Genomic DNA, 11,391 nt, shown 5'->3' with positions numbered 1-11,391 from the left:
AAAAAACAACCGCCACAACAAAAAACAAAACTGAGTGCTGTGTAATGACAAGGACGCCACGTCTGATGCCCCAAGAAAAGCTACAACAGCAAAACTCCTTCCCTTCTCCAGAGGTGGGGGACTGTAGATCCTGCCAAGCTTGAATGACAAGCTGATTAATTCTGCTGAGTTCTTTCCTTTTTAATTCTTTGTTATCAAGAGATGACTCTCTGAATAAGAAACAGGGCAGGTTAAGCTAGGTCTTGACTAGTGTGAATCAAGAATCCCCTAAGGTGATCACATTATTTGAATCTGCACTGCATATTTCCATTGGCTGAGGGCAATTACTATATTTTCCATGATTACAACTTCAAATGTGCAAATTCAAACACTTCAGGGGATTCAACATTCACACTAATCAGGACCTCCCTGTATATATTACGAAATGAAGATGATGTAAAAACAAAAGATATCAATCATTATTTTTGTTTTTTAGAGAAGAGACACTGGATGTAATTTCAGTTCTTTCCATTCTGAGATCAAGCAAATCATTTCACTCTTGGGCTGTTTCTTCAGACCCCAAATAAGGGGGTGGGGATGAGTGATCAACTGTCCACTCGCATTCTCACAATTTATCAACCTGACATCCTCTGTCAGAAAAAGCTCATTTTCTTGGCAAGAAAAACTGGGGCTCCGGTGCCTCAACAGGACATCGTTGGGCAAAGACCAAAGGTAAGGGAAGGTGACCTATCTGCTCTAAGAAATGACCCAGCATTTGGGAGAGAGAAAAAAATCCAACTCACCCGGGCTCTGTCTGACAGGAGATCAGAGGTCATTCCTTCCTCCTGCTCTGTGCTCCTTTCCTGGGGAAGGTAAGAGTCTTGAGAAGGCAGATCTGAGGGGAGAAAAGGTGCCATGAGGGAGACCAACCCTGATGTGTAGCTTCCAGACCCAGCAGCTCCCCAGACAACCAAGAGGAGCGACCCCCATGACCCCTACACAAAGAGAGGTCAAAGGGCCCTCCAGAGCAATCACGACCCTGCAGGGAAAGATTGAAGAGATGGGTTTTAGGGCCTGAGACCCTGACCCAATCTCTGTGGTCACAGCAGGCCCCAAGGGATAGTTCTAAGATCTGAACTGGGGACAAATGGCTGGGGATTCACAACCATGTGGACAAAGTGTAATCCTCCTCATATAAGGAATTATAATCATAATCATCACACAATACTCATAGTGTACTAATTTATAGAGAGCATTAAAGTTTGAAAAGCGCTTTATAAATATTATCCCATTTCATCCTCACAAACACACCCCAGGAGGTAGGTACAATTATTATCTCCATATTACAGATGAGGATACTGAGGCAATCAGCGGGGAAGTGACTTGCCCAGAGTCACCCTCCTACTTAGTGACTGAGGCTGGATATGAACTCAACTCTTTCTGACTCTAAGTCCAGTGCTCTGTTCGCTGTGCCACCTAACTTCCTCAGGAATAAAATATCTCAATTCTCCTCCACGGTTCATAGGAAGCATCAGAATCCACTTTCAGGATTATCTGAATAAAGTCATTTTCCGAGGCCTGGTGGATACGGCACAAAACTGGGAGTAAGGCATCAGAATTCTAATCTCAGCTCTGACACAAGCTTCTCACCTGATTTCTAGGAACTCAATTTGCGAATATGCAAAATGGGGAGGAAAAAATGAGACCTGACCCAACCCACATCATAGATTTGTATAAGGACAAAATGACACATGTGTAAACATTGAAACAAATCACATGCCTACTGCCAGTACCTTCTGAAAGCGTGGCACAATCCTTTGAAGGGAAGAGCTTAGGAGTGGGTTTGCTGTTCCCTCCCAATGACCCCTGCTCCGGGAACAGCCAACGGGAAATTGCTTTCCTACCTTGATTTCTTAGGGTGCATGTTTCACATCCAGCAGAGGAAGATATAAGACAAAGAAGGCTGGAAGATGGGATGTTTCTGGCGCTCACCTTAGGCTTCAAATATTCTCATGTAATGAGTATTCTACCCCCTAAGGCCGGGAAGACCTTCATCTAGTACAGCGGTCTTCATCTGGGGCCTACAGAATCCCATGGTGACCAGGAGGTCCATGAACTTGGATGAGTCAACAAATTATATCTTTATTTTCATTAACCTCTAACTGAAATTTAGCCATTCCTTCCATTTTTTAAAAAAATGGCATTCTGACAAGGGGTCTATGGGCTCCTACAGAATGCCAAAGAGTCCACAAGACAAAAAAGAATAAGAACCCCCGCTCCGCTGTTTGGTTGGATGGTGGGATCCATGGGGCCGGGAGGTGAGAAAAGCAGGTATGGCTTCCACAGCGCGAGAAGCCATCCACTAGAGCAGGAAGTCAAAAGCTGTTTTGTGCAAGCTGGACCTCTTTGGCAATCTGGCAGAAATTCTTCTCAGAATCATGTTTTTAAATGCATAAAACAGAATACCCAAAATTACAAAGGAAACCATTATATTGAGAGTTATCAAAATATTTTAAAAACTAAGTTCATGGACCCAAGGTTAGGAACCTCTGACCTAGGGCATAGAGAAGAATCTGACAGTGAGGATGTAACTGGTGTATCAATAATCAATTAATCAATAAGCATCTATTAGCAGCTTAGGAAGGTAAGAATCTGAAAGGACAAAAAGATAAGGTTGGATTACCTACCACCGGCCTGCCTGCTTACATCATGGCTAATAGGACAATGCGTCCTACATATAGCAGCATACACAGACATAAACACAGATGTAATAGCTATCATTTATAAAGTGTTTTAAGGTTTGCAAAGTGCTACACATATATTATTTCATTTGATCCTCACAAGCACTCTGGGAAGGTAGGTCCTATTATTATCCCCATTCTACAGATGAGGAAACGGAAGCAAAGGTTAAGTGACTTTTCCAGGGTCACTAGCGAGGACATGGGCAAGGCTGGATCTGAACTCCCTGACTCCTTCTTCATATGTCTACATGACTTACAGATAGTTGGGTATGTGAATACAGACAGATACATAGATGTCTCCACACAGACAGATACAGATCTATCGACAAAGTCCAGTCTGAGATCTATGGTTCCATCAATATCTATAGCGGTCCATCTCCATATCTAGAGCGCTCTATCTCCGTATCTATAGCTATCTATCTAGAGCTACAACGGACACAGAGTTTTCTTCTCCATCTAGCCAGGGCCGACCCATTTACAAGGAACAGATCCGATTAAATCCCACAAGGGCAACACTTTGCAAACCTTAAAGCAGGACAGAAAGGCTAGCTGTCCATCCCTAGAAAACGAGGGTGTTGGCTTCCGGATGCACGAGGTCCCTAGAGACCTGAGAAATGACTGAGACCCGGGGCATCTGAGAAGCTGACCTTCATGGAGAGTCAGGGCTGGCAGAGAACTTGAGAGCCAGGATCTCGCTGGACTTCACAACACACACCTGGGTCGGCCCTGGAGCACAGGGACGCTTCTCCTGGAGTCCTGACAGCAAACTTCAGCTCAGATGAGCAACTCGACCTGCCCAGGGCCATCGGAGGAACACCAGCCCACCCACCAACTTTCATAATCCTCACCTCTCTCAAATATTTGGGCCAAACTCTCCATGATCACCTCTGCCCGGCTGTTCCTGGATGCTCTGGCTTTACTGCAAAGGCAAGATGGTGAGAAGAGCGTCCCCCTTCAGCATGAGCCACTCCAAGAGCGTCCTTTCCCATCAGCCTGTCCTGAAGCTGCTACCAAGGGCCTCAGGGTAGCCGTGTCTCCTCCCATCAGGGATGCCTTCGTCCCAAGGATCCTCCCTGTCACATAAGTCACTGCTCAGACTGCTTGGCCTTCACCTTCCTAGAGAAGGGGAGCATACAAACTCAAGGGCGCTCTGGCTGGGACCATCACCACACGAGTCTCTGTCTCCCCAGGAGGGAACCTTTCTGCTGGCACTTCTGGGATGGCACAATCGCCCCAATCACAAATCTCATCCCAGGCTCCTGAAGACAGTCAAACGCCCTGAACAAACAAATGAGGACGCAATAAGCTTCATTCATTCCAAACACTCAATAATTGCCATGCAGTTTCAGAAGGAGCAATGGGGAACCGAGGACTCAGGGCTGGCCTTTGAGCCTGGAAGACCTAAGTTTAAGTCTGGCCACTGACACGTACTAGCTGTAACTACTAACAAGTCATTTATCTTTATCGACCCAAAGACTATGAGTTACATATCAGTGGCAAATCTGTATTGGTGGACGGAGCGCCTACATGGGGACTTTCCTACCCTGATGAGATCCGAGGTCTGGAACCTCCAGCACCCAAATAAAGGTACTCTCACAGTATATAAAGGTTTGTGGAAAACTATGGAGGAGATAAAGATGAATAGCAGAAAGTAGACTCCTTAAGGGCAGGGCCCTCAAAAATAGAAAAAAATTCTATGTTTGCCTTTGTATCTCTAGCTCCTTTGCATATCATATTATCTCTCCATTAGAATGTGAGCTTCTTGAGGGAATGGACCCAATTTTTGCCTTTCTTTGAATTACCAGTGCTTAGCAAAAGCACTTTAAAAATGCTTGCTGACTTAACTCGGAAAGTCCTTGGCCTTCAAGGGCAGCTTAATAAATGCTTGTTGAAACTGAAATGGACAATGGTTGAGATGGGGAGACCGGCAGCTTGCTCTCTGGCTGACCGCTGCTGCTCTCCCTGAAAATCACCCTGTGAATGTGTCCAAGCAAGAGTTTGCTCCGGTCAGGACTGCAGGAGGAACATCCGGAGCTCCTAGCCTTACCCGGGTGTTTGCTGTGAGATGCCAATGAGATCATGTCTCTAAAGCCCTGGGAAACCTTAATGCTTAATGGAGAGGGGGAGGGAGAAGTAGAGACAGACAGAGAAGGAAAGAAGAAGGGGAGAGGGAGACGGAGAGAGAGAAGGGAAGACAAGGAGAGGGAGGGAGGGAGAGAGGGGAAGAGGGAGGGGAGGGAGAGGGGGAGAGGGAGACGGAGAGAGGGAGAGAGGGAGAGAGGGAGAGAGGGGGAGAGGGAGAGGGAGAGAGAGAGAGAGAGAGAGAGAGAGAGAGAGAGAGAGAGAGAGAGAATGAATGGGATTTCAAGGCAGGAGCTAGTTCTTCTAAGATTATAAGATTCAGAGCTAAAAGAAATCTTTGCTGTTCAATCATTTCAGTTGTGTCTGACTCTGACTCTGCGACCCCATTTGGTTTTTTTTTTTTTGGTTTGTTTTTTTTTTGGCAAAGATACTGGAGTGATTTGCCGTCCCTCTCCAGCTCATTTGACAGATGAGGAACCGAGGCAAACAAAGTTAAGTGACTTGCCCAAGGTCACACAGCTGTGGGTTGTGCTTTAAATGAACCTACTGGCTTTTTCAGAATAAATGATATCAGTCAGCATACTATACAATATATAGAGTCCTTTAAATGAACTTCAGGAATCTAAGAGAGTCAATTCAGCCTGACAGCATTTACTTAGTACCTATCATGTATCAGGCACTATGCTAAGCACTTGAGAAAGAAAAAGTTAAAAAGATCCATCAGAAAGATTAAGAAAAAAGTGGTGGTCCTCGAACTGAACGAAGAGACCACAGGGGGTGGAGGGTCAGAAATAAGATGAAGAAGAAAAGAGACAAGGAAGGGGCTTTTACAGAATGAGAGTTAAGTAGAGAAAACAATAGCTTCCCAGGTCTCTCCCCTTCCCAGGTTTTATCTCTTCCCTGCCCAAGTGTCCTGGGTTCCCCACTCCTGACGCCACCCCCACTTCTCCTTCAGCCTTTCCTCCTAATCTCCAAGAATGATCATCGGTTCTGTCATGCCCACCTCCCCCCAACCCCCATCTCACCACAACACCAGCAGGAAGAAGGGCAGAGCCACACAGCTGCTCCCCCTCTGGCACTCCACTTTTAGGTAACTAAAGAAACGTTATAGCTAACAGGACAGGAAAGATAAATGACCAGTGTCGGAGGGAATGTGGGGGAAAAAGAAACATTAATATACTGTTGGTGGAGTTGTGAACTGATTCAACCATTCTGTAGAACAATTTGTTGGTTTTTTTTTTTTTTTTTTTGGTTAGGCAATTGGGGTTAAGTGACTTGCCCAGGGTCACACAGCTAGTAAGTGTCAAGTGTTTGGTCTGAGGCCGGATTTGAACTCAGGTCCTTCTGACTTCAGGGCCAGTGCTCTACCCACTGCGCCACCTAGCTGCCCCTCTGTAGAGCAATTTGAAATTATGCCCAAAGGACTATAAAACCATGCATACACTTTGACCTAGCAATACCACTAATAGGTCTGCATCCCAAGAGAAATAAAAAACAAAAAGAAAAAGGACCTATATGTACAAAAATATTTATAGCAGCTCTTTTCTGGGGGCAAAGAATTAGAAACTGAGGGGATGCCCATCAACAGGGTAGTGGCTGAACAAGTTGTGGTATGTGATTATGATGGAATACTATTGTACTATAAGAAATGATGAGCAGAATGCTCTCAGAAAATCTGGATAGACTTGCATGGGCTGATGCAAAGTGAAATGTACTGGGTACAAAGTTAATAGCACTATTGGGAGATGATCGGCTGTGAATCATATAGCCGTTCTCAGCAATACCAATGATCCAGGACAATTCTGAAGGACTTAGGATGAAAAATGCTACTCATCCCCAGAGAAAGGACTGATGGTGTCTGAATACAGAATGAAGCAGACTTTTTTACTTTCTTTACTTTTCCTGTAGTTTTTTTTTCTATGTTTTCTTTCACAACAGGATTATTATGGATATGTTTTGCATGACTACACATGTATAACCTACATGAAATTGCTTGTCTTCTCAGTGGTGGGGTGGAGAGGGAGGAAGAGAGAGAATTTGGAACTCAAAGTTTTAAAACTAACGTTAAAATTGTTTTTTACATGTAACTGGGGAAAAATAAAAAGAAAATACTAAAAAATAGGATCACTAAGAAAATGAAAAAAAAGTGCTTTGCAAACCTTAAAAAAAGAAAGAAAGAAAGAAAAGAAACATTAGTGCTGTTGTGGTTTCTAACTAAATGGCTGGAAAAAATACGGGTCTATGCCTAAGAACCACAGTCCAATACGGCAATAAAGGAATCCTTTATACGCCCAGCAGGGCCTCGGGGTCCTAAAGGGTGCTCAGACACAGACACAGGCACAGGCACAGGCACAGGCACAGGCACAGGCACAGGCAGAGACACAGACAGAGACACAGACACAGACACAGGCACAGACACAGACACAGACGCACACAGACACACACACGCACACACACGCGCGCGGCGTGGGCATCCTTCTCTGACACACAGGAGGGGCTGCAGGGGCACTGAGCGGGGCAGAAAGGGGGGCGCGGGGAGCCCGGGCCTCAGACCCCCAAGCCCGCCCCTGCCCTGACCCCACCCCACACTCCCCCACGCCCCAATTGGGTGTGCACGCGTATACATACATACACACACACACGCACGCACGCACGCACACACCCCTTCCCCCAGGTGAGCACCCGTTACACTCGCACACTGACACAGCCCCCGACCCCCACGCAAGGCCACACTCGTTCACGCGCGCACACACATATGACGCCCCGGGGGTCCTTACACGCACACTGACATCCGAACACGCTTCGGACGCCGGCACCCGGAACCAGGCGACCCCAAGCAGCCCTCGGCCCAGCAGGGCCTCCCCACCCCGCCACAGCCCGCGCGCAAGCTCACGCGTACTCACAGACACGCACACCCACGCTCAGACATCTCGGGGACCCCCAGCTTTTCTGCCCTCGGGGACCCCTCCCCCTTTTCCTCACCTGCGCTGCAGAGCAGACCCACGAACAAAAGGCTCGAAGGAACGTCCGGGCCCCACTGAGAATTGCGCCTGCGCGACCGGAGCCCCGAAACTACAATTCCCAAGATTCCACCGGGGCGGGCGCGGGCTGTCCTGAGGGCGCAGGCCCAGTCTGCGATCCCGACGCCTTCTGGGAAGTGGAGTCTTCTCCGCAGCCGCGCCCGACCAAGAGCAGGAGCCGCCGGCTGCCAGGACGCCATTTCCCAGGGGGCTCAGCGGCGCCCGTCTGACCTGAGTCTTTAGGGGACGCGCGCTCCAAAGAGGAGGGAGGGAGGTGGCGGGTGGCAGGTGTGGTCCAGCCCCGAGAATGAGAGCATGTGTGGCAGACCGACGGGAACCGCAGGGGAGAGTGGGGGCAGAAGGAGAGAGGGGCGGCGCGCTTTGCACAGGGACTCCCTGCAACTGCGCACCCTTGGGGGCCTGGGGCATGCCCTGCCTGCCCCTGTGCCCAGCACGCGGTGTCCAGTTCTCCGTCCCGCGTCCTCCGCAAAGCCCGGCCCAGACGCGCCCCGGGAGTCCGCCGCGGCGGGATGCGATCCCCGCGGTCCAGACGCGTTCGCCTGTTTGGGGGCCGCACCCAACGGCCCAGGGGGGTGGTGAGGACGGGACGAGATGATGTTTGTACAGCGCCGTGCAGACCTTAAATACGAACGCGAGCTGCTGCGGACGCTGAGTTTGCAAGTCACACCAGACACGCCCCGCACTCGTTTGCTTGTTTTATTTTTAAGAATTACACGTTACTGCCCTCCGTGCACTCCACAGCCCAGCCGAACTGCCCGTCTGGCTGCACCTCACCCATGAGGTTCCAACTCTGGCCACTTTGCATTTGCCCAGATCCCTCCACCCCTGCCCTCTGGCTTTCCTCCCCTTCTCTTCCTTATAGAATCCCCTAGCCTCCTTCAAAGTTCAGCTCAAATGCTACCTCCTGCATGGGGGGAGTCTTTCCTGATCACCTCCGCCGCGGTCCTCCCTTCCTGACGCCCATTAATTTGAATTTGCTTTGTACATCTTTATTATTTACTTGCACATATGTGTTTTAGAGGGTGTGTTTGGGTGTGGGGGTGTGTGCTGTTTTTGCCCGTGTAGGTTATATATGTCCATGTGCGCCTGCCTAGATGTGGAAGGCAGAGAAGCACCTATGTCTTCACCCCACTCCATTCTCCAAGGGAGACTTTGGTTCCTGATGGGGGTGGGGGGGGAAGGGCAGGAGGTTGGGACCAGGCATTAGCTACTCTGCTGTCTTCAAAGAAAGGGGAACCTGGCGTAGAATTGTATCTATGGGTTGTGTGTGTGTGTGTGTGTGTGTGTTAACCTAGGGAAAGCAATTTTTAGGTTCAAGCTAAGCCAAGTTCCTGATCTCTGTTTCTTAATGGTGAAATAGAACCCCAAGCTTAATATGCAAGACTTTGCATATTCCACCAAATACCACTTCCACAATGAAAAACAGCAATTAGCAAAGAACCCCATTTATACAAGTTGATAGCAAAGCAGAGATCAGAGAAAGCATACATAGGAGAATACATGACGGTGACAAAACACAATGAAGAAGCATTCCCATTGGGAGTGAGATAATTCACTAAGAGAAAGTCTCAGATCCCACCCTGCGATATCATGGGCCCTCTTCAGAAATGAAAGACAGACAATAACAACTTAGGCTTTTGTTTTTCCGGTCATTTGTCAATTGTGCCCAAATCTTCATGAACCCATTTGGGCAAAGATTTTGGAGTGATTTGCCATTTCCTTCTCCAGCTCATTTTACAGATGAGGAAACTAAGGCAAACAGGGTTAAGTGATTTGCCCAGGGTCACACGGCTAGTAAATATCTGAGACCAAATTTGAACTCAGGAAAATGACCAGCTCTAGCACTCTATTCACTATGCCACCTAAAAATAGTCCTAAATGATCATAAATATTTAAGCAATGAGGGATAACCTGTACTTTTCCACTGCTCTGATTCATTTTGATCTGTCAGACATTTAAACAATCACAGCTTCTGATAGAAGTCCAGGCTGTGAGCCACTGTGACACAACCATTCTGGGGCTCTCTGATTACCAACTCAATTACCAACCCTCAATTTCTGGTCTGATAAGAAAACTTCCTGTGCCAGTCTGGTATTGGTAAGTGATGGGGGAATTTCCCCACCGCATCGGAGTCCGATTAGGAATGCCCCTTCCCACATCTGGCATGGATTGCCTATTCTCAACCAGGCCCATTTTTAAGGTATGAAACTTCCCTGCTGAGATCCCACTCTGAATCTGTACTCCCACCAAGATCTTTGCTGCCATATACATCTCTCTCACACCCCCATCTCCCTTCCACCTGTGCTGGGTAAGTGACCTTCATTCTCTGGAGATGAATCTCCATCTGTCTGTATTGCCATATAATATGTATGTATAATATGTATATATTATATGTATGTGAGGTTTTTTTTGCAGGGGAAGCTAAATATAGTAGGTACTAAAAGGTGAATTTGGTTGATTGGTTTGGTGGTTGGTAATAAGGGGGATGGTTTCAGAAAAACATGGGAAGATCTATATGAACTGATGCAAAGTAAAATTAGCAGAACCAGGAGACTCTTCTATACAATAACATCAATATTGTAATCATGATCAACTGTGAAAGACTTAGTTACTCTGATCAATAGAATGATCCAAGACAATTTCAAAGGATTCATGATGGAAAAAAAAAAATGCTATCCAGCTCCAGAGAAAGAACTCATATGTTCTGAGTGCAAATTGAAGTATAATTTTCTCTTTTTTGAGATATGTCTAATATGGAAGTGGTTTGCATGATTTCACATGTATAATTGATATCATATTGCTAGGCTTCTCGGTGGGGGAGGGTTGGGAAAGATGGAGAGAATTTGGAACTCAAAAAATTTTTTTAAAAAGAATGTTAGGGGGCAGCTAGGTAGCACAGTGGATAGAGCTCTGGCATTGGAGTCAGGAGGACCCAAGTTCAAATCCAGCTTCAGACACTTGACACTTGCTAGCTGTGTGACCCTGGGCAAGTCACTTAACCCCAATTACCTCACCAGAAAGGGAAAAAAAAAAGAATGTTAAAATAAATAAATAATAATTTAAAAGTTTCAGTTGATCCTCACAACAACCATATGAGGTAGAGTCTATTATTATCCCTATTTTACAGTTGAGAAAACTGAGGCTTAATTTATAACAGAGGTTAAGTGATTTGCCCAAGACCACACAGCTTATAAATGTCTGAGGCTGGATTTGAACTCAAGTCTTCCTTTTTCCAGGCCTACTACTCTATTCAGCTGCCTCTGGGGTGGGGGAAGATGCGGGAAGTTTTGCCATGAGTCTTTTGGAATTGTGGTTGGTCAATGTGTTGATCAGAGTTCCTGAGTTTTTCAAAGTTGTCTTTACCATGTTGTCGTTAATTGTATAAATTGTTCTCTGGGTTCTGCTCACCTCATTTTGCAACAGTTTATACAAGTCTTTCTGAGTTTCTCTGTGATCCTCTCTATTTCTTTTATTTATGAACTCTTCTTCTGTTCATATATCTGACAGGTGTTTTTTCCCTCATCTCTCTAATTTGTTTAGGGTGTCAC

At 46.7% G+C, this 11,391-nt stretch overlaps 1 protein-coding gene across 3 annotated transcripts in view; it reads right to left on the bottom strand.

Moving 5' to 3' along the window:
- LOC114041188 (zinc finger protein 850-like) overlaps positions 1 to 7,857 on the bottom strand; it is a 37,405-nt gene extending 29,548 nt beyond the window's left edge. The window contains exons 1-3 of one of the 3 annotated variants that reach the window (XM_027859501.1): positions 7,785 to 7,857; positions 3,569 to 3,998; positions 783 to 874 (exon numbers count right to left, since the gene is read on the bottom strand). In XM_027859501.1, the coding sequence (XP_027715302.1) occupies positions 783 to 874; positions 3,569 to 3,599 (123 nt within the window). In that variant the 5' untranslated portion in view covers positions 3,600 to 3,998; positions 7,785 to 7,857. The remainder of the gene's footprint in view (positions 1 to 782; positions 875 to 3,568; positions 3,999 to 7,784) is intronic. The other 2 variants (XM_027859503.1, XM_027859502.1) reach the window with 2 other exon arrangements.
- Between the last annotated feature and the right edge of the window lie 3,534 nt (positions 7,858 to 11,391).

Source organism: Vombatus ursinus, unplaced genomic scaffold, assembly GCF_900497805.2.
Source record: "Vombatus ursinus unplaced genomic scaffold, bare-nosed wombat genome assembly UNPS02014170.1, whole genome shotgun sequence".
Lineage (NCBI taxonomy): Eukaryota > Metazoa > Chordata > Mammalia > Diprotodontia > Vombatidae > Vombatus > Vombatus ursinus.
The sequence above is the reverse complement of the archived record's forward strand: the minus strand, read 5'-3'. Positions and strand labels throughout refer to the sequence as shown.